The sequence below is a fragment of the Hemitrygon akajei genome, chromosome 11, assembly GCF_048418815.1.
Source record: "Hemitrygon akajei chromosome 11, sHemAka1.3, whole genome shotgun sequence".
Lineage (NCBI taxonomy): Eukaryota > Metazoa > Chordata > Chondrichthyes > Myliobatiformes > Dasyatidae > Hemitrygon > Hemitrygon akajei.
The window spans coordinates 47,582,959-47,606,204 of record NC_133134.1 but is presented as its reverse complement, the minus strand read 5'-3'; the positions used below and the strand labels follow the sequence as shown (position 1 = coordinate 47,606,204).

Genomic DNA, 23,246 nt, shown 5'->3' with positions numbered 1-23,246 from the left:
GAAGTTTGACTTTTTCCATTTGTAATTCTTAACAAGATATCGGGATCCTTCAAATAAATTTAAATCACTCAATTAAGTGAGGAAAACAGCATGAAAGACACTTAAATACATGTAGAAGTATCAGGGGAAAAAAAACTGTCAGCTACTATGTACAATTGCAGATTAAAATGGCCTAACGACCATTGAATTACAACTTAAATGAATTTCGATAAACATTATCAGATATCTTAATTATTGCTGTAAGTTCAGTTTTCTGCAGAAGCATTTTGGTACAACTAAAAATGCATTCTTTCAAAACTTAGTCTGTAGCTGCCATGCAGCAATTTTAATCTCTCCACCGATGTCCACATCCTGGGTTACAGCACTTATAAAATGTGGTCATAGGTTCATCAGCAGATCTGGTTTGTATTTGCATGAAATATGCCCGAGGATGTTCACATTTGGGACATGGTTCTGCATAAAATGGAGAGAGAAAATTAATCTTCTTAAAGAAATAAAGTCTATGTTCAGCAGTTGAAGCTCATCTACTTCTGCATGAATAATGATACAGAAGTATCATTACTCTGTATCATTAAGCCTTACATGATTCTATCGATGTAATTGCAAAACAAATTATCCTTCACCTACTGACCAGTAAATTAAAAGGATTAGAGGGAGGAATGGGTTAATGCAAATCTCTAACATGAAAATCCTAGAGAAAAGATTGCAAAACATATAAATAGAAGAATGTGAGTACAAGTAGAAAGCCTCAAGCACAAAATTCCCCACCCTTTTCCTTCATTGCAATAAAGGGAAAAAAAACATGATTTAACACTTTACATGTTCATGTGTTTCAACAAATAATAATCACTCTTTTATTGGCTACAGCGGAGCAGCCGATATATGCCCACCACGATAGCACCACAGTTAGTGTGATGCTATTACAGCTCAGGATTTTTCGGAGTCTGGAGTTCAATCCCAGCATCCTCTTTAAGGAATTTGTACATCCTCCCCATGAAATATGCAGGTTTCCTCTGGTTTCCTCCCACAGTCCAAAGACAACTAGCTAGTTGGTTAATTGGTCATAGCATATTATCCCATGATTAGTCCTATAGACTAGGTTAAATTTGGGGTTGCTGGCAGCAAGGCTTGAAGGACCAGAAGGGCCATGCTAAGTAAATGAAGAAAGCTCAGGAACAAAGCTGGGTCAACAGTTCTTTTTCTCAGTGGTATAAATTGAGAAATAAATATTACCGAGACACTAAATGAATTTTCATGCTCTTGAGCTATGATATTTTACATCCTACCTGAGATTTAACATAACATCTGGAAGGTGGCTATAGCCACTAAATATTGAACCTATATTATTCGAAATGATATTTAAATAGAACTTGAACAAATAGCATTCAACTTTAAATTGTCAAATTTCAGGAATGAAAAACTTGAAAAGAAATAGATCTCCAACATAGATAGATTAAACTTTCCATTTTGGAGATTTAAAAAAAATCTACACGCCCATTAACTGAATGTACAAGTATCCAAATGTAAAGTCAACACAATTAAATTTTGTTGAATAAATTGATTTAGAAATATTCAAATAAAAATACTAAAACATCATCTAGCTACAATGTATGTAGCAGCATTCCTTCTGAATTGCTGTTAAAACTTAGGATATCCACAATAAAATTATTGTAGTTCTTCATGTCAAATATGACTTTGTTAGCACGTCATACCTGCCGTAGAGTCAACGTTTTCCCAAGCTGCAGCACCACCTAAAACATCATCAACTTCTTTCAGCTTGGGATATTTTCTGTTGGTTACCTTCAAAACAAACAAGCAATATAACAAACATCGTTCAACATGTAAGCGTAGTCTAAATCAGAGGAAGTACAAATAAAGCCTCAATCACAAATCAGCACTTCTAATGCAGCATTTCCCCCAAACCTCTATGCTACATATTAAACCCATGAATAGAATGTGGGCTAAAGTTTAAATCAATCTGAAATTCACCAGTCTCCTTATTTCCTCTCAACTCCCTATCCCCACTCCTCTCTCACCTCTTCTGTTCCTTTCCAGTTCACTTACCTCCATTTGCCCACCCCAGTACTCCCCCATTCTATTCTCTCCACCACTTTCCAACAATGCCACCTCTCTCCCCCACCTCCAATACTACCCGTCACCCCACAATATCACTTCCCTGCACATCCCATTTCCCTCCCTCTGCTTTCTCTTCACACACCACATATTCCCGCCCCTCAATCTTCCGCCCAGATACTCCCTCCGCTTTCATACTTCTTCCCACCCCTTCCCCCTCCCTCCATGCTCTCTCTCCTGCCTCCTCCTCTCCCTCCCCTCTCACATCCCTTCCACTCCTCTTCTCCATTCCTCTCCTGCCTCCTCCCTCCCCTATCCCTCTTCCCCACCCTCTTCTACTTCCTTCTCATCTCTCTTCCCCACTCCCCCACCCCTCTTCCCCTTCCCTATCCATCTTCCCTTTCCCCCCTTTCCCAACAATTGCCCCATCGGTCCCATTGTCAGTTCTTCTTCCCCCACCCCCCTTCCCATACCAACACTTCATACATCCCCAATTCCTCTTATTCTTAACTACCCCAAAACCCTTGCCTGCCTTACCTTCCGAGTAATGTTGTGGACATAAGGACAGGTGTTACAGGCGAACCGGTAACACTTCTGTCCTTCTTCTACGATCAGGACATTCCCGCACGTCGGACAGAAAAGCAACATTGTCCCAGTGCGCCTCCAAACTGCATCCTCCGGCGAACCACGTGCACGGATATTAGTTCCGTCCCATGCTGGCGCACGGCCTGGATTCTCGACGAACAGATCCGCCGGAGAGGCTTAAAGGTTGCACTTGTACCTGGTGCAGTGGTGGATATGGTTTTATTCCACTCTCACGAGTGAGTTTGGAGGTGCGTAGTTTGTCCTTTGCAAATGGTGAGTGACGGGAGGTCAGATGAAGTGGCGAGAAGGACTGACGGGGTGAAGAATATATGCAAAAAATGTGGGAGCGGTTGGGGATGCAGAAGAGGAAAAGTAAAGGCTGGGCTGCGAGGGGAGGGTAAAAAAAGGTTATGGGGTGAGGAGAGTCGAGTGTAGAAGAACAAAGGAGGAGGAGATTTGGGGCGGGTAGAAGAAAACTGAGGATTCGACAGAGGACAAACGAGAAGTCTGCAGATGCTGGAAATCCAAACAACACTCACAAAATGTTGGAGGAACTTAGCAGGCCAGGCAGCATCTATGGAAAATAGTACACAGTCGACGTTTCGGGTGGAGACCCTTCATCAGGACTGGGGGAAAAAAAGAGAATTTAAAGCAAGAAGATGGATGGATGGAGGGAGGGGAGGAAGAAGTACAGGGTGATAGGTGGGGGAGGGTGAAGTAAAGAGCTGGAAAGCTGGTAGGTAAAAGAGATGAAGAGCTGGAGAAGAGGGAATCTGATAGGAAAGGGTAGATGACTGGATAAAAGGGAGGACGGCTGTTGGAGGAAGGATGGATGGAGTCATGGGAAGTTTGAGATTAGTTGAGGGAATATGTATTAGAAATCGTTGCTTGATTAATGATGGAGGTGAATGCTGGAAGGTTAGGAGGTGCAGAGTGCACCAGATGGATGGAATGTGTCTCACCAATGTGGACTGCACTGGATACAGTAGGTGACCTCAAAAAGACTCGCAGGTGAAGTTTTGCCTCACCTGGATGGACTGTTTGGGGCCCTGAATGATGGTGAGGGAGGAGGTGAAGGAGCAGGTGTAGCACTTGTCCCACTTGTAATGATAGGTGCCTGAAGGGAGGTTAGTGGGGAGGGAGCACATGGACAAAGGAGTCATTTAGAGAACAATCCCTGCAGAAAGTGGAGAGTATTGGGTGGGGTGGGGAATATGTGATATGAAAAAAAGAGAAAGGTGAAAGGGGACAAGTGAGAGAGAATAGATAGGCATTATGAGGAGGCAGAGTAGGAGAGGGCAAATGTGGAAGGTAAATTGCGAAAGAGGGGAGGAGTGAGTAGGAGAGGAATGAACAACGGATGACATAGACTGTAATAGGGGAGATAGATGGAATAGCGGGGAAAAAGGAGGGAGAGACAACAGGAATGGGAGAATGATGAACGGAACTGGGGAGTGGAGATGGTAGTAGGAAGGAAAAAGTGGGAGGGAATGAGGTATGGACAACGAGAGTAAAAAGGGGAGAAAGGAAGTAAGAGGCACTGGAGAAAGAACAGAGAAGGTGCAGCAGAAGGTTGGCTGAAAGGAGGAGGAAAGAGGTTAGAGAAAGGGATTTTCTTGAACAGAAATTGAATGAACAAACACACAAATGACAGGACAGGTGGGGAGGAAAGAGGACTCAAGCAATGGAGGAGAGAGTGAAACAACAGACATTAACATTGGAGACAATGAGATGGAGATGGCATTGGACTCCTATGAAATTCAGGGAGAGGACCAATAGAGAAAGACTGCAGACCAACATAGAGAAGGAGAAAAATCCAGTTCTACACAATGCAGAGGGTGTGAAAATATGTAAGACCCACAATGATCCTTCACTCCCACTGTAGCAACCACTTGTTCCTTTACTTTTACCCGGGTTTTTGATTTAGACTGATTGAATTGGAAGTTCAAATTAGGTATAAATCATTCCTCAGTTCATACCTGGTTGGTTGGGGGGGGGAGGGAATAAAACAACATTTGATTTCATTAAAAACCAAGACCAAGGAGATGGTGGTGGACTTTAGGAGATCTAGGCCTCATATGGAGCCAGTGATCATTAATGGAGAATGTGTGCAGCAGGTTAAGACCTACAAGTACCTGGGAGTACAGTTAGACGAGAAGCTAGACTGGACTGCCAACACAGATGCCTTGTGCAGGAAGGCACAGAGTCGACTGTACTTCCTTAGAAGGTTGGCGTCATTCAATGTTTGTAGTGAGATGCTGAAGATGTTCTATAGGTCAGTTGTGGAGAGTGCCCTCTTCTTTGTGGTGGCGTGTTGGGGAGGCAGCATTAAGAAGAGGGACGCCTCACGTCTTAATAAGCTGGTAAGGAAGGCGGGCTCTGTCGTGGGCAAAGTACTGGAGAGTATAACATCAGTAGCAGAGCGAAGGGCGCTGAGTAGGCTACGGTCAATTATGGAAAACCCTGAACATCCTCTACATAGCACCATCCAGAGACAGAGAAGCAGTTTCAGCGACAGGTTGCTATCGATCCTCAGACAGGATGAAGAGATCAATACTCCCCAATGCCATTCGGCTTTACAATTCAACCGCCAGGAGTAAAATATGTTAAAAGTGCCGGGGTTAGGACTCAATGTATTTAAGTAAACTACTTAAGAACTTTTTAAAAGCTATTATTAATGCTTTTTGAGAGGGTGATTTTAGATGCATATCATATTTTTACTGAGTTAAGTATTGTATGTAATTAGTTTTGCTACATTAAGTGTATGGGACATTGGAAAAAATGCTGAATTTCCCCGTGGGGATGAATAAAGTATCTATCTATCTATCTAAAATGACAACATTTATACCAAGTTAACAAAGTTAACGTGATTAGTTCTGTATGTTTGCTGTATATGTGGAAGAATGGAATTGTATGGCTATTTGGAAAAATGCTAACTTTTTGGAGATTTTCTGATCCAGTTTGAAGAGCTGCTGATTTGGGATGACTGATGAAATTAAGAAGGAATCTCCATCCGTCAGCATTAAGGAGGAAGAAGCTGTTGCAATTTATAGTCAAGAGAAAGCAGCAGAGGAGGATGAAGAGTTATCACATGCAGAAATCTTGGACCTATTTCAGGAAGGTCTGGCTATGATAGTTCAGGATCCTTTGCTGTGTGATCTGCCTGTACAGGTGTGTATCTTGAAAAGCATCAAGACCTAACCTCAGCCTTTTTAATATATCATTAAATTCAAAAATGTGTTTTTATGATGGGGATGGGAATCTTGTTGTTACTGCTGAACTGTGATAGGTGTCTTTATGATCTTTATTATGGACTAAAACAGCAGTATCTGAAGAACATGATTTTAACAAAATGTGCAACAGGTATTCTTTGTATTGGCTACAAAGACAAAATTGTCTCCAGCACATTTAGTTTAAATTCAGTAATCTCGGTAGATACAGTGATAAAAAATTTGATCTTAAAAAAAACCCAAAGCAATGAAGGGAAACTACAAATAAAATGTATTTCAATAAAGTATTTTGGTTACTTTAAAAAAATTTCAGTTGAGAATGTTAATATACTATTAAGTATATCAGGACAAGCTGGATTCTTGGCTCTATAATTAGGGAAAAGAAACCAAAAGTTAAGAAGTCATATTAAACCTTTATTACCCAGACATAATATTTGCATAGAATTACAGCAGAACACTTTGGGAAAATGGCATCAGAGTGGGTTTGTCATGGATTTCACAGTTGTTTGGTCTCAGTATATATAATGAAATTTGCTGTGTAGATACAGTAGTCAACAATCAGAAAGACTTACAGATGAAGTGTTGCCTCACCTGGAAGGATTGTTTGCAGTCCTGAATGGTGGTGAAGAAGGAGGTGACGTATCAGAGTCAGGTCTATTATCACTGACATTTGTTGTGGCAGGAGCAAGACCTAAACAGCATTATAAATTACAAAAAGTACAACTGACAAATAATGAGGTAGTGTTCTTGGGCTCCAGGACTGTTCAGACATCTGAAGGTGGAAGGGAGAAGCAATTTTTTGTACATAGAGTGTACCTGTACCTCTTCCTCAAGCTACAGGTACGCTCAGTGCAAAGAGGGTATGTCCTGGATGGTGACGGTCTTAAATGATGGATGCTGCCTTCTTGATCGCAGGGAGGGTTGTGCCCATGTCTGAGTCTACAGCCCTCTGCAGCTTCTTGCAATGCTGTGCACTGGAACCTCTGTACCAGGTCAGAACGTGATACACAAGTCAGAACATTCTTTAGTGTTGTACCTTTTGTAGAACTCTGGAAGAATCTGGTGACATGCTAAATCTCTTCAAACTCCTATTGAAGTAAAGTCATTATTGTTATTGATAACGTCACTTGTGTTTTTATTCAGGTTACTTTGGAAGAGATAAATTCACAGATAGCACTTGAATATGGGCAGGCAATGACTGTGAAAGTAAAGAAAGGAGATGGTGAAATTATGCGTAAGTGTTTTTTTTTCCTTATTATTAAGCCTACAGCTGTGACTTGTTGAGAATAACTGTCTTGTTACTGAAAATTAAACCTTCTGGGGTAAGTTGAGGTGAAAATGCTATCTATGAGTGAATCCTAGGGAGCTCAAATTGTAAATCAGAGAGTAAGGTTAATTTCTGTTTACCTTTCCATTCCCATCTTCATTTAAAAAGCAAAGAAATTGAAGGAACAGAGTACAGTGGTCCATTATATGAAGGGTGATCGTCACTACCTAGCTCTTGTACAGAAGAAAGGAACTATGCTCGACCTTGCTAGCAATCTGCTTCATAAATCTCTCCCCCCTCCCACATGTTGGGAATGGCGAGGGCAGAGAACCAAGGGAGGGATGTGGGGGGGGGGGGGGGGGGGAGAGTGGGCCCAGACACACCTAGCCCGAGACCCCAGGCAAAGACATTTGTTTCCAAACAATTGGTTTATTGATCAGTACAGAATGTCTCTTGAGTGCTTCCTGCTCCCTCCCCCTTCCCATTCTCAGTCCACAAAAGGGACCCATATCAGAAACGGGTTTATCGTCATTCACGTATGTCATGAAACTAGATTTTTGCAGCAACAGCAGCAGTATGGTGCAATACATAAAATTACCTCAGTAATGTGCAGAAGTGTTAGATCCCTGGCTAAGAGTAACACCATGAATCTACTGGCCGATAACCTGCCTGTCTGCAACATGGAAGCTCCTGTCAGGCATCATTGCCACCAAGCTGGAGGTGTTGCTTTTGATGGCTGCACAGGAGCAGGTGCTGAGCACAACAGCAATAGAAGCAGCGGTCTGTCACACTAGAGAAGATCCAGGATGCAGAATGTGCAAAGAGCCTGCTGAAACCATCCAGCACGTAGATGCAGGCAGGGACAGCAAACACTGAACGGCACAACCAAGTTGCAGGAATTATGTACAGGACCATCTGTGCTGAGTATGGATTGGACACTCCCAAGTCCAAATGGGAAACACCTGAGAAGGTAGTGGAGAATGACAGAGCTAAGATCCTGTGGGACTTCCAGATAAAAACTGGTAAGCAGGTACTGGCCAACCAACCTGACATAGTAACACTGGACAAGGAACAGAAGAAAGTGATAGTGATAGATGAGGCAATCCTGAATGACAGTAACATCAGGAAGGAAGAATTTGTTGGAGAAATACCAGGGCTTGAAAGAGCAGATAGATATGGAAGATTAAAGCCAGAATAATCCCAGTGGTGATGGGAGCACTTGGAGCTGTGACACTTGGATTGGGAGAGTGGCTCCAAGAAATCCTGGGAACAGTATCTGAGATCTCGGTCCAGCATTACTATGAACAGCAAGGATACTGCACCGAACCCTCAAGCTCCCAGGCCTCTGGTGGAGGACCCGAGATTGAGGGGAAAAAACACATACGCGCCACCCATAAGGAGTAAGTTAGGAATTAATGGTGTAGCCCTCTCATCGTGCTTGTATGCAAACTCAGCTCGTTAACAGACTCTGCTAACAGCCATGTGACTGTGTGGTGAGTATGCCACCTTTCATAAACAATATGTTTAGGGTCAGTAGGATTTGGGTTTCAACCAAATAGGAATGTTGTGAAAGAAACCGCAATCTTAGCAAATGCTGTCTAAGTACTGCCCATACGCAATTATCGGTTGGCAAGAAATAACAGATTGTACGCTGCATAAAATTATAAAGAAAGTAAATTTACTGATTTCAACTTTATAAAACAGTTATTAAGAAAAAAGATTGAAAAGGAAAAAATATAAAAGGACCCATTATAGTTAAACCAGTCTAAATGTTCATATGACTGTTGGAGTTCGTCTCTTCCAACGCTGGGTATGACCGTTGCTCACGGCACCGAACCCGTGTTTTGCGTAAAAGCAGCTGCCACAGTCCGAACTTACTTCGAAGTCCATCTTGAGCAAACTGGCTCTCTCTCAGGAGTATTGGCCCTTCCTCCTTGGAGCCATTCCTCTGCACAAAGCACTTCTTGCAACGGGGACTCCCCTTCCCACAGCATTCTACAGCATCTTCCCTTCTGTCCCACTCTGCAGCTCCCACCCAAAGACCCCAAACCAGACTACTGTCTGTCACAAAACTCTTTCCACCTCGCTCTCTCAAGAACCTTCAGATCCCACCATTCTGATTGGCTGACACGACATTCCTAAATTGAACAGCTGGGCTTCTTATCATTCTACCAACAGAGCACACTGTTTTTGCAGAAAACTGCTGAAATAAAACACCTACAGCATAGCAGTGGAAATCTTAATCAGAGCATTACAAAGGCTTTGTGGCCAAACTGTGAATAATATGAAGGTAGGTGGAGGGCAGGTAGTGTTGAGGAAACAGGGTGTCTGCAGAAAGGCTTAGAGTAATTGGGCAAATGGGCAAAGTAGTAGATGGAACATAGTGAAGGGAAGCGCATGGTCGTGACCTTTGGTAGAAGGACAGTGGTACAGAAGGCAAATGCAATGTTAGCATTCATTTCGAGAGGACAAAAGCAAGGATGTAATGCTGATGCTTTATATGATATTGGTCAGGCTGCACTTGGAGTATTGTGACCATCTTTGGGCCCCTTATCTGGAGGAACATTGTTTCGTTTTTACTGTGTACTGTACCAGCAGTTTATGGTTGAAATGACAATAAACTTGAACTTGATCTGAAAGATGCGCCAGCGTGGGGAAGTGTCCAGAGGAGGTTCAAGAGAATGATCCCAGGAATGAAAGAATTAGCATATGAGGAGCATTTGAAACTTGCTGTAGTTTAGAAGAAAGAGGAGAGATCTCATTGAAATATATCGATATTGACAGGCCTAGATCGAGTGAATGTGGAGAGGATGTTCCCTATTGCGGGGAAGTCTAGGACCAGAGGGCACAACCTCAGAATTGAGGTATATCCATTTAGATCAGGGATGAGGAAAAATTTCTTCATCCAGAAGGTGGTGAATCTGTGGAATACAATGCTGGATATGGCTGTGCAGGCCAAGTCATTGGGTAAGTTTAAGTGGAGGCTGACAGGTTCTTGTTTAATCAGGGTGTCAAATGTTACAGGGAGAAGGCTGGAGAATGAAGTTGAGAGGAATAATAAATCATTCATGATAGAATGGCAGAGGAAACTCTTTAGGGCAAATGGCTGAAATCTGCTTTTATGTCGTAATGATTCCTCCCCCTTCTCGTAGTTATCGATGGAGGAATTCATGGAATTCATTCTGAGTATGCTGCTGTGTCTTTTGATTGACTCTAAATGAACAAAATCAGCACAGAAACCTAGTGCAGATAATGGACTAACTTCATACAATGCTTTTGACAATTTCATCTTCCAAATCTTCATTTTCATTGTAACATTCAAGATGATTGTCAATACCTTCAACTTCTTCATAGTTGCAAGCTTGTTGAAATAGTGAAATCATTTCATTTTCACTCATGACCATTTCTGGCATCTACAAGCCTGAATTCTTGTGAGCAAAACAGTTCTGAATTGTCTTACTTTTTTCTCGCCAACTCTCACTGCTGTTGAACACAAACACATATACAACTGACACTATTTAAAATCTGTTTGTTCTAAGCACAGTGTAGCATCTAACTGGCCACACAAGCGTACATGACTGATGTTAATTGGAAACTTCGGCAACAGTCTCCTGTCCCATTTAAGCAGTTTAGTGTCCCAATTAAACAAAGGGAATCCCAGCTATTTTCTTGATTAGTTTTTGTTTTTTAGGAATTGTCCTAAGTGAGCTGATTCCCTGATTAACGAATGGCCCAATTAACTGGAATCCAATATTCTGAATCAGAATCAGTTTTACTATTTCAGATATCTGTTGTGAAATTTGTTATTTTGCAGTAGCAGTTCTGTGCAATATATAAAAATTACTGTAAGTTATAAATTACGAAAATAAATAAATAGTGCAAACCAAAGGGGTAATGTTCATGGACTGTTCAGAAATCTGATGGTGGAGGGGAATAATCTGTTTTTAACATTGGATATGGGTTGACAGGTTCCCATACCACCTCCCTGACATGTATATGTTACACGACCACATAATCCATACCTTCTCTTTTCAGCTGTTGTTGTAATTCAAAATGAAACTGTCTTGGATTTGAAGAAAGCTATTCAGAGATATGTCCAACTGAAGCAAGAACGAGAAGGAGGAACACAATACATTAGCTGGTAATTATTCCTTGCCATTTACTATGCTAATTTCTTAAGCAATGCACCTACATCTATCGTTGAGGACATGTTGAAATTAATGATATTTGTCACTTAAGTCTTGCCTAAAGTATTTCAGTTTCTCACTAGTATAAATATCACCATATGAGCTGTTCAAGAAGTAATGGCAGAATTATAAACACAAGATTTGGCAGATGCTGGAGATCTTGAGCAACACACACAAAATGCTGAAGGAACTCAGCAAGTGAGGCAGCGTCTATGGTGAGGAATAAACAGGTGACGTTTTGGGCCAAGAGCCTTAATCAGTACAAAAATCATTGCAGGATTATATATTTAAATTTGTTTAGTAATATGTGGAGAAAAATGGACTGACCTTTAAATATTATCATCAATTGTGCAATGTTGCAAATGTCAAGCCTGCTTTGGAGTATCCAGCGATCTGGGTGCAAATTGCTCCCAAAATAGCTCTAATTGTAATTTAAAAAAATCTTTAAAGGACCACTCAAAAACATTTGCTTATTGCTGAAAATAAAATCTGCAAGCCAGTACATTAGGAATCCATAGAAATGGACTCTTCAGCTCATCATATCTGTGCCGAAGTTTTTGCCCATTTACACAATCCCTCTTGCTGCATTAGAATCAAATCCTACTACACATTCCCATTTCAGATCATGCTTTGAAAAACCTTTGCTTTAAATATTACACTTTCATATATTGATTAATAAATAGATGCAGATCTGATTCAAAATTGAATATCATAAGAGTGATTTGAATCTAGAAAGTTTTAACACTTGAATACTTTCTAACTTTGTGCCTAAAAACACACTTAATATTTAGACTTTGAAGACAACTACCACTGGAGGGAACTTGTCATAATTTGATGTGAGGATATGGTTGACATCTCTAGCATTTAATCTTATGTTCTCATGTCCATGTCCCTGACTCTTGGGTGAAAATTTATTAAAAAAGCAGGGTAAATCTTGTTTAGCAACTTGATTGAGATTGTTGATCATCTAAAGAAGAGTGTAGGTGAAGATATTGCTTAATGCAAGGACTTTCCAAAGTTGCTTGATAAACTACCACATACAATATTTGTCACAGACGTTTGTAACAAGGCTACAAAATTGACTATGACATAGAAAATAAAGACTGGTGGGTTGCTTAGGATTGAACATCTGGACCACTTGTTTTTGTTATATTATGATACGGCATTAATGAATATAGAATTGAGCCAGGTTTTTTATAAACAAATAAAACATTTATTAAACACTGCTCAATAAAAAACCCAAAAGTAAACAAATGACTAACTTAACCGGAAGTTAACAGCTATACGGCAACTTGAACAGTTCTTAAAGCGATAAATGTGAACACAGTTCTTAAAGCAATAAATGCGAACGTCCAAATGATTTACACAGTCAATTAGGAGAGACTTTCCTGAAGTAACAAGTTCCTCGACGATGTGAAGTTACTGCTGATCCCAGCCGAAATATGCCGTGCTCGAAGGATTTACGACGAAGGAAGTTAAAACTTCTTAAAGGCACTGACCTTCCTTGGTGAATAACCCTGCTCCAGCCCTTTCTGCTCTTATAGCAGGGACTATCTCAGATGCAGGTTATTATCTCTTCCGAATGAGGATTCAATAAGGGCGATCCTGTATTACCGCCGACAACACCAACTTTACTCGATTCTTCGGGTTTTCCACACTTCAGTAAATCTTCACTCTCCGACTGGACTGCAAGGGTAGGAATCAAAATTGGCAGCATTGTGGCGAACTCTGCTGGCAATAACCTTTGAGACTTGAGGCAGAAAGTAAAACTTCACTTTAAAACAAAACTGCATCATGAGACAAATACGCAGCATAACAGAGTCACTGACGAATTAAACAATGAACTGACCTGCGTCACAGCAAGGCTTTCCCCTTTTATACCTGTTGAAAAAGGCCATCACATGACCTCTCACTGGCGGGAAAATTACATCACTCCACCATCACAAGACCATTACATCATGCTCAGCAGAGACTCAATTACATAATGGTCATGTGACAGTCTCAAGATACCCACGGGGTATGTAACAGTTATATGTGACTGACTTGAAATTTGTAGATGATGTGAAACTTCAAAGGAGAATAAAGAGTGAAAAATATCATGACCAGACTTTCGGAGCATGTGGTTAACTTGGTTAAATGACTGAGTATTTGGCAAATGAAATTCTACAGAGAAAATTGCAAGTTGAAATAGAGATAATGCAAGCTTAATCTGTACCGTTTCAATGAAGAATAAAGAACAGAAGAACCAGTGGATATTTACAAATATTTGCAGTGGAAGGACTGCTTAATGCTACCATTAAAACATATTAGATGTTGGCTTTAAAATTAGAAATGCAGAATATAAAAATGAGGAAGCTATATTACCTCTATGTGAAAAGTTGGTAGACCACAGCAAAAGCATTGCAACTAATGTGCGCTGCTGTCTGAAAAGGATGTGAAATTGTTGAAGAAGGCACGGATCAAAGCTACGAGAAAGTCTTTAAAGAAATGAGGCTTATTAAAGCAGGGGTTCAGAACCTGGGGTCCATGGACTCCTTGGTTAATGGTAAGGCTCCAAGGCATAATAACTTGGAATCCCCCGACTTAAAGGAATGCAGAGTTTTCAGTTGTTTTGACCAATGAAGCCTCAGAGAAGATTTGGAATAGGTGAGAAAATATGAACACTACTTTTTTTTGGCTGAGGCGTTAGTAACTGTAGATTATAGTGACGGGTAAAAAAAAAACACCATCATTGTTTCACATAAATAAGTGACCATACATTCCTGTTCCTCTTGAGAGCTATGATATGAGTTCTGATTCAGAAAATTATCTTAATAATATTCAGTAATTGGAACCTACCCATTCCAGGGAACTGCATGTGTTTAAAACTGCATTCCATATGAAAGCTTGAATCAGGAAAAATCATTTCATAGAATCACACAAAGAAAATAGCTGTTTAGCCCACAGAGAAGGATCTGACCAGTTCTTTGTACATTCTTCATGGCTGTGCATTCATTTTTTCTTTTCAGCATTTATCTAATTTTGTATAATTAACAAAATGAAGAGCAACGTTCTTTTTTCATGCTGCTTAATATAATCTTGTTGGCATGTAGAAGAAGAACTGAAAGCAGTGAATTCTATCATAATATTTCATTCTGAATTGGAGTTTTCTTGATGCTTTTTCATTGTGTTTTTAGGAAATATATCTGGCAGACATACCATCTGACTTTTAATGGAGAGAAGCTAGCTGATGATAAAATGAAACTCAAAGAGTAAGTATGAATAAATTTAACACTATGCCATTTTCCTCGTGTGCCTGATCCTTGGTGAGTTCTTTTATAATAGTGTTTTATAAAATAAAGCTCAAAGTTATAAAGTCATGGAGCACCATAGCACAAAACAGGCCCTTTGGCCCATCTAGTGCATGCTGGCCTGATCTTCTGCATCGTCCCATCTACCTATACCTGGACCATATCCTGCCAAGCACCTCCTATCTGTGTACCTATCCAAGCTTTCAAATGTTAGCAATTGAACCCATGTCTACCACTTCCATTGGTAGCTCATTCCATACCCACACCACCCTCTGAGTGGCACACAGAAAATGCCGGAGGAACTCAGCAGGCCAGACAGCATCTATGGAAAAAAGTACAGTTGACATTTCGGGCCGAAACCCTTTGGCAGGACTGGAGATAAAATGATGAGGAGCGGATTTCAAAGGTGGGGGGAGGGGAGAGAGAGAAACACCAGGCGATAGGTGAAACTTGGAGGGGGAGGGATGAAACGAAGATCTAGGAAGTTGATTGGTGAAAGAGACAGAAGACCATTGAAGAAAGAAGAAAGGTGGGGGTGGGGGAGGAGCACCAGAGAGGCGATGGGTGGGCAAAGACATAACATGAGAGGGGGACAAGGGGATGGGAAGTGGTGAAGGGAGGACTGGAGGCATTACTGAAAGTTTGGGTTATTGATGTTCTATGGACTTGGACCCCAAGATCCCACGGATCACCCACACTGTTAAGAATCTTGCCATTAACACTGTATTCGGCCTTCAAGTTCAACCTTTCAAAATGAATAATTTCATACTTTTCTGGATTGAGCTCCAACTACCACTTGTCAGCTCACCTCTCCATCCAGTCGATGTCCCATGTGACCAGAATCAGGTTTATTATCACCGGTATGTGGCGTGAAATTTGTTAACTTAGCAGCAGCAGTTCAATGCAATACATAGTCTAGCAGAGAGAAAAAAATAAATAAAATAAAACATAATGAGTAAATCAATTACATATATTGAATAGATTTTTTTTTAAAATGTGTGAAAACAATACTGTATATTTAAGGAAAGTAGTGAGGTAGTGTCCAAAGCTTCAATTTCCATTTAGGAATCAGATGGCAGAGGGGAAGAAGCTGTTCCTGAATTGCTGAGTGTGTGCCTTCAGGCTTCTGTACCTCCTACATGATGGTAACAGTGAGAAAAGGACATGCCCTGGGTGCTGGAGGTCCTTAATAATGGATGCTGCCTTTTTGAGACAATGCTCCCTAAAGATGTCCTGGGTACTTTGTAGTTCGCTAGATGGAGCTGACTAGATTTACAACCTTCTGCAGCTTCTTTCGGTCCTGTGCAGTAGCCCCTCCCCATACCAGACAGTGATGCAGCCTGTCAGAATGCTCTCCATGGTTCAACTATAGAAGTTTTTGAGTGTATTTGTCAATATGCCAAATCGCTTCAAACTCGTAATAAAGTATAGCCGCTGTCTTGCCTTCGTTATAACTACATCGATATGTTGGGACCAGGTTAGATCCTCAGAGATCTTGACACCCAGGAACTTGAAGCTGCTCACTCTATCCACTTCTGATCCCTCTATGAGGATTGGTAACCTACGACATCTGCAAGCTTACCTACCCACCCTTCCATTTCCCATGTAAGTCATTTATAAAAATCAGGGGTTCCAGAACAGATTTTCTGTGGAACACCACTGGTCACTAACCTCCAGGTTGAATATGTTCCATCTACTTCTATCTTCTGTGGGCAAGCCAGTTCTGAATCCATGCAGCCAAATTTCCCTGGATCCCATGCCCCCTAATTTTAGGGACGTTGAAGTACTAATGACATCAATCACAATTTTTGCATCTTTCCAAAATCTGCCTCCCGATTCACACCTCAGTGTCTTTGTTGCTATTAGGGAGGGGTTGGTTCTATAGAATACTTCCACTAGAATGGTTGCTTCCTTCCTGATTTTGATTTCCACACACAGACTCAGTAGATGATCCATCCACCCTTTCTGCAGCTATGATACTATCCCTGATTTAGCAATGATGTCTTTTACCTCCCTCCTTGTCCCTTTTGAAATATCTAACCCCTGGAGCATCCATCAGCCATTCCAGCCCTTGTGACAGCCAAGTCTCTATAATGGTCATATACAGACCCATGCTCTCAGTTCATTGCTCTGGTTTCTGATACTTCTCTCATTAAAATAGCCACATTTCACCCCTTCCATGTGAAATTATGCCCTTTCCACTGCCTATCCTTCCTCACAGTCTCTACAATTTGTATCTACTATTATAGCAACTGTCCCCCTCCTCTGACCTAACACTGGTCCTCATACACCTACCAAACTAGTTAAAACACTTCCGAACAGCTCTAGCAATCCTACTCACAAGGATATTGGGCCCCCTCAAGTTCACACGTAACCCGTCCCTTTTGTACAGGTCATACCTTTCCCAGAAGAAATCCCAATGATCCACAAATCTGAATGTCTGCCTCTTACACCAAAACATCAGCCACACGTTCACCTGCCAGATCATCCTTTTCTTGCCCTCACTGGCATGTGGCACAGACAGCAATCCATAGATTGCTACACCTTCAGTTTCCTACTTAACTCTCTTTATTCTCTCTCCTGGGTTTCATTCCTTTCCCAGGCTATGCAGTTGGTACCAATACATACTAAAACATCTGGTTGCTCATCCTCCTTAAAAATGCTGTGGACCCAATCTGAGACATCCCTGACCTTAGCACTGGAAGTCAACATGCAATCATGTCCGTAAAATTTCTGGTCTGTTCCTCTAACTTTCGAATCCCCTACCATCACTGCTCTCCTCCTCTCCTTCCTTCCTTTCTGAGCTAGAGAGCCAGACTCAGTATCAGAGGTTTGAATGCTGTGGCTTTCCTCTGCTAGGTCGTTCCCCACCCCCTCCCCAACATTGTCCAATGTCCTGACTGGCATTCCCACTGTTCTAATGGCTTGCACAATCTCAAACCTGCCAAAGTGCAGTTTCCTTGTTACATCTCATAGTGGCTCGCTCAATGTCAAGTCTATTTGTCCCATTGTTTCCATGTGGATAATATTGTCAAGTGGCTATTAAATGATAAGAGATGTGATAACAGATTGTCTAAAATAGAATAAACATCTATCATATGCATGAATGATTCACCAAGATGACTCAAATCAAATATTGGACTCAAATTGAGGTAGGTGGCAAAATGACTCAGCTTGTGGAACAATTGCTTCCCAGCTTTGATCATGACTTCCTGTGGAGTTTGTGGATTCTCCTTGCGACTTTTTCTACATGACTTTTTCCCCATGTGCTCAGGTTTCCTCCTACATATAAAGCCGTGGATTGGTAGGTCAGTTGGTCATAGTAAATTGTGTGTAGATGACTGGGAGAGTTGTAAAGGGCTGGGAGATGATGGGAACACGGGTAGAATAAAATGCATCAGGGTAAAATTTAGATGTGACGTTTAAAGGTTGGTGCTGACTTGTTCATAAACTTTGAAAAGAAATGTTAGCTGAACTTTGTTGTAGTTTGATGTTGTGTGACTGGATCAGTAGTTGAATGTTATTCATTAACCTTAATTAAATAAATTTGAAATACTAGTAGAAAATCCTCTTTTGTTCACTAAAGTTTATAGGGTTAATACCAATCCTGCCTTTGTGTTTATTTTGTTACACAGAAGCCAAGGCTAACAATGAATGTAACAATTGTTAAGAAGGAACAATATACTACATAGTACATTACTGGTTTCAGTTGGCTCTTCAGTTTTCCTAGCATGCTTAGTAAAAAAACTCAACTGCACACTTTTCATTCTAGTTACGGAATAAGGAATCGAGATGAAGTAACCTTCATAAAGAAGCTCCGTAAAAAATAAAAGGTTGGTGTGTTGTCAATGAATGTGTAACATTTATTTTGCATGTAATAAGAGAAAGCTTTTTTAAGGTATTGTATCTCTGCCATATTTTACTCAAATAGTTATCAGAAAGCAGTCCTTGGCTAGAGGTTTTGTCAATGTTTCATGTCTCAAAGGAGTTATTGTGCCTACCAAAGCATCTGGTCCACACCTCATTGGCTCTTCACACAACCATGGAACATTTGGACAGCAAAGATGCATACATCAGGATGCTCTTTATCGATTACAGCTCAGCATTTAACACCATCATCCCTTCAAAACTAATCAGTAAACTCCAAGACTTGGGCCTCAATACCCCACTTGTGCAATTGGATCCTGGATTTCCTCACTTGCAGACCCCATTCAGCTCAGATTGGCAAAAACATCTCCATAATATCCGTCAGAACACGAGAACCACAGGAACATGTGCTTAGGCCCCTCTGCTCTCCTGGCTTTACACCAGTGACTGTGTAGCTAAGTACAGCTCCAACAGTGGTTTGCTGATGACACCACTGTTGTGGGTTATATCAAATATGGTGATGAATCAGCATCCAGGAGGGAGGTTGAACATTTGGCTGAGTAGTGTTTGATTTGGCTAGTTGTGACAGAGTGCTCAGTAAATGCAGTCTGTGCAGATGCGCATTTTTATCAGCCAGCGGTTCACGTTGACCGGTATTATCTGGGGGAGATGGATTTAGAGTGTAATCCAATTACAAAAATTGCTCAGGAAAATACAAACGCATTTTAATGGATTTTGATGGGGGGGGGGGTGAAATTATCAATGTTTTCGGTTGAAACCCTGCTTCAAATGCTGCTAGACGTGCTGAGTTTCTTCAGCATGTTGTTTGTTACTCCAGACACCAGCAATTGCATAATCTTGCAGAACAATTAAACACAATGCCCGCATTTCCTGCAACACTTGTATCCTTGTATGATAACCAAAAATCCCCATTGAAGTGAACTGGAGTATCAGCAACAAATTGCACAATCATTGTACCTAAGACCATAAGATGTAGGAGCAGATTTAGGCCATCAAGTCTACTCCGCCATTCAGGCATAGCTGATTTATTTTTTCAGCCTTATTCTCTCACTTTCTTTGCATTATAGCACATTACATGTCCTTCAGCCCACAATGTCGTACCAACCCTTTAACCTACTCTAAGATCAATCTAACCCTTCCCTGACACACAGCCCTCCATTTTTATAACATCCATGTGCTTATCTATGAGTTTCTTAAATGCCACTAATTTATCTAAATCTACCACAAACCTTGGCAGGGCATTCCACCATTCTCTGTGTAAAGAAATTGCCCCTGATATCCCCTCCAAACTTTCCTCCAATCACCTTAAACTTATGACCTTGTCTTAGCCATTTTTGCTCTGGGGAAAGATCTCTGGCTATCCTCTCGATTTATACCTCTTATCTTGTACATCTCTATCAAGTCACCTCTCATTCTCATTCATTCCACAGAAAAAAGCCCCTATCTTGCTCAACCTATCTTCATAAGACATGTCCTCTTGTCCAGGCAGTATCCAGGTAAATTTCCTCTGCGAAGCTTCCATATCCTTCCTATAATGATGCAACCAGAAACTTAACATGGTATTCCAAGGTTTTATAAATCTGCAACATTGCCTTGTGACTCTTGAACTCAATGTCTGACTAACAAAATCCAACACATCACACACTTTTTATAACCACCTATCAACCTGCATGGGAATTGCCAAGAATCCTGTCACGAACATTGTATTCTGTCTGTAAATTGGACCTTCCAAAATGAATCACTTCATACTTTTTCAGGCTGAACCATGTCTGGCACTTCTCAGCCCTGTACTTCATCCTGTCAGTGTCCTGATGCAACCTACAGCCACCCCCAACTCTTTTTCTGTTCTATAGGATGTACTAAGCTGATTACCTTATTGCTTGGGCTTTTGTTGTGCCATTATGTGATACAAATTGGGTATGGTAGAAGTGGGATTAAGAAGGTGAAATACAAATTATTAGACTCAATGTGTCAATTTACACATTGTGTTGTGATGTTAGCAGGAATTAGTGGGGAGGTATCTCACGTAAGTGAGGTTTCTCTTCCTTGGTGACAAGAGATTCAATGGAAATACATAACAACTCCATGTAGCTATCATTGACAGCCCCTTTGGTTCCAGTAGAAAGTATTATGAGCTCCACTGGGGAGCATTTTTAATTACTTGGTGGGGGGGGGGGGGGGGAGGGAAGAGTTGGAAGCTACTTTAAAACAACAACTCTTTATTATGCCTTTCATTTTAGATCTGGATGGCGCATGATCAGAAGTAATTTGTTTTCATTGGTGATGAAGCAGATCATAGCTGCTACTGACAAAATTATTTCTTCTATCAAATTATGAAAAGAAGAAGTGGACAGAGAGTTGGATTATTTGTTAAAATATTAAAGGTTAAGTGAAGAAAGATTTTTTGATTTGTCCCATTTGTAATGAATCTTCTTGCACGGACTGTTTTTCAGCAAGTAAAGTCTCAATTATTGAGGTTTTTTAAAAAAATTAGTTTCTTAAAATCTTACTTTCTAATATACAGATGACCTCTCTCCACAGTTTCATGAAGTGTACTGTTCTTGCTTTGTCTATATCTTGGGGGCAAAACTGGATTTGAGATTCCATCACATTTTAAAACATAGTTTCCCTATCAATAATTACATGACACTTTCTTGAAATGAAGCAGATCCCTCTTGACATTCTTCTTATTAAAGTCAATATGTGGGCTGCAGGTTATAATTAACCCATTTGTGAAAAAAGGCTGGCTAGGATTTCTGCAGCGGTCTCCAATATTTTGATTTCGTTTGAATGTAAGATGTATTTGATTAGACATGCACAGATTAAGAACAGTCTTTCCTGGGTTAAAGCTGTTGGATTCTGATGTTTTTGATTTAAGGTTCTTTCAAAAGTCGGGGGAGAGGCATAAAATTTGTTGCTTCATGATAATTTTATTAAGCACTAATAGAACAGAGTTGGAAATGGGGAGAAGCAGAGTCTATCGGTGAAGAGAAAGAAGCAGGGAAATGAAGATGGGGCACCAATGTGTTCAGTCCTTCTTATAACCCATAGATATTCCATTCAGATTTGTAGATAAGAGTTGACCAATCAAATAGCCCATATGCAAATATGCAATATCAAAACCTTCCAGAATCATGCAAAGAACTGTAACCACTAGGCAACAGACTGAACAATTGCAAATACATACTGTGATCACTAGGAGACATACTGAGCAGGTATATGTATATAGGTAGTGTTATGATCCCAGCCCCCTCCTTTGTGAGAATCGCCAGAGCCCTAGTGAAGGGGGGGTCAATGACCCAAGAGAAGAGAGAGATACGTGTGGTGTCCCTCGTTTCACGGCGAGGCAAAAGCTGGCGACTGTGGTCATTGTCTCGTGGAGACACCTTTGTGAATTGGGAACTGTACTACGTGTATACCCTCAGGGCAACGTGGGTGGAGAGATGGAGAGAGATTGCATCATCCCAACCTGATTGACATCTGAGACCCCGTGAGTTCAGATAAAAGAGAGGTTGTAAAGACGGCCCCCAAGACGCACCAGAAGACACGCTAGAAATCCTGTGACAGCGTTTAATAGCGACAGCCGGTGGGGGGGTTCGTGTGCGTCTTTTCCTTGCTTGGGATTGGCGACCTCACCACGAAAGAATGGCTTTAGCTACCGGAGAGGCCACAAGTGAACGGCCACCTCCCCAACGAGACTCTGACGGATCGAACTCCTAAAGGTTGGAAAAAACCCGCCGGGTAACTGTTTGATTCAATCTCTATCTCTCTCTCTCCAACAAAAGTGCACCACCGCGACACCCCAAAAGACGGCAGCTGGTGGAACTGCAGTGACCGCAAGAGACTTTTAGATATACAGCGGACAATATATACCTTACCCCTAGACAACGATAGAGCTTATTTCTTATTGATTATTACTATACCTGTGCTTTAGATTGAGTATTGACGACGTATGTTATCTGAATGTTTGTATTAACCTTACTTTTGTGCCCCTTTATAAAATAAAACGTTTAAAAATGGTACCATCAGACTTCAGCGGACCTCTCTATCTTTGCTGGTAAGTGATCCAGTTACGGGATACGTAACAGTAGTTATATAAAATACAAGCAGACAATTGTTAAACTGCAAAGAAAATAACAATTATACCACCTAATCCAACATTTTCTCCCCACTTTGATTCTAAATCACACATTTAGAATTATTACATCTGATGATTCAAAGGCTGGAAAACATGTGGTATCTACATAAAGTATAAAATAATTAAAAATTACTATGTTATTGAAATATAAAATGGTATATATTCTTCAAAGTATTCACAAGATTTATGTCATGCTTAGGCAGATTATAGGCGTAACTATATTACTATATTGATGATCACTTTTTTACAAGTAAAGATGTAAATTATGATAAAGCATGTTAAGTTAAATATGACTCATAATATTCTTAGACTTAACTTATTCCAAAGAAATCCCATCTGTCAGACTGATGTATTTTTATTGATGTATTTGCTTCTTTCTGAATATGATCAGCCAAATCTGTTATGTCTTCAGACTCATCAGCTATGTAAGTGCAACACTCTTTGCTTATAACTGTATGTTCCCCCTTAACTGTTAAAGAGATCTAATGTCATCTGATTTTGAAGAGCCATCTTATGCATGGCAATGATTTCTGTTGTTACTTTCCCCAGGGGATCAGCAGTGTCATTGCTTACACTTTCTATAGCCGC

At 40.7% G+C, this 23,246-nt stretch overlaps 2 protein-coding genes across 3 annotated transcripts; one reads left to right on the top strand and one right to left on the bottom strand.

Annotated features, from left to right (window-relative positions):
- Window positions 1–2,757, bottom strand: polr3k (polymerase (RNA) III (DNA directed) polypeptide K). Its single transcript, XM_073060779.1, has 3 exons — window positions 2,611–2,757; window positions 1,713–1,800; window positions 1–453 (listed from the first exon to the last, which is right to left on the bottom strand). Exons 1-3 carry the CDS (start codon window positions 2,719–2,721, stop codon window positions 326–328), a joined length of 327 nt encoding a protein of 108 aa, XP_072916880.1. The 5' UTR covers window positions 2,722–2,757; the 3' UTR covers window positions 1–325.
- A 1-nt stretch (window position 2,758) lies between these two features.
- snrnp25 (small nuclear ribonucleoprotein 25) lies at window positions 2,759–22,542 on the top strand. Of its 2 annotated transcripts, none has more exons than XM_073060778.1 (7): window positions 2,759–2,906; window positions 5,619–5,829; window positions 7,032–7,122; window positions 11,191–11,296; window positions 14,519–14,593; window positions 18,405–18,465; window positions 20,761–22,542. In XM_073060778.1, exons 2-6 carry the CDS (start codon window positions 5,641–5,643, stop codon window positions 18,460–18,462), a joined length of 519 nt encoding a protein of 172 aa, XP_072916879.1. In that variant the 5' UTR covers window positions 2,759–2,906; window positions 5,619–5,640; the 3' UTR covers window positions 18,463–18,465; window positions 20,761–22,542. The 2 variants fall into 2 exon arrangements, with proteins under 2 accessions (XP_072916879.1, XP_072916878.1); XM_073060777.1 differs by having other exon boundaries at window positions 2,794–2,931.
- The last annotated feature ends 704 nt before the right edge of the window (window positions 22,543–23,246 follow it).

What these genes read in the sequence shown, in the direction of transcription:
- polr3k (XM_073060779.1), bottom strand. Translation starts at nt 2,721, where the DNA reads ATGTTGCTTTTCTGTCCGACGTGCGGGAATGTCCTGATCGTAGAAGAA. An exon ending in TCCACAACATTACTCGGAAG is followed by an intron (nt 1,801 to 2,610) that starts GTAAGGCAGGCA and finishes TTTGTTTTGAAG; the next exon opens with GTAACCAACAGAAAATATCC. An exon ending in AAACGTTGACTCTACGGCAG is followed by an intron (nt 454 to 1,712) that starts GTATGACGTGCT and finishes CATTTTATGCAG; the next exon opens with AACCATGTCCCAAATGTGAA.
- snrnp25 (XM_073060778.1), top strand. Translation starts at nt 5,641, where the DNA reads ATGACTGATGAAATTAAGAAGGAATCTCCATCCGTCAGCATTAAGGAG. An exon ending in TGTGTGATCTGCCTGTACAG is followed by an intron (nt 5,830 to 7,031) that starts GTGTGTATCTTG and finishes GTTTTTATTCAG; the next exon opens with GTTACTTTGGAAGAGATAAA. An exon ending in GATAAAATGAAACTCAAAGA is followed by an intron (nt 14,594 to 18,404) that starts GTAAGTATGAAT and finishes TTTTCATTCTAG; the next exon opens with TTACGGAATAAGGAATCGAG.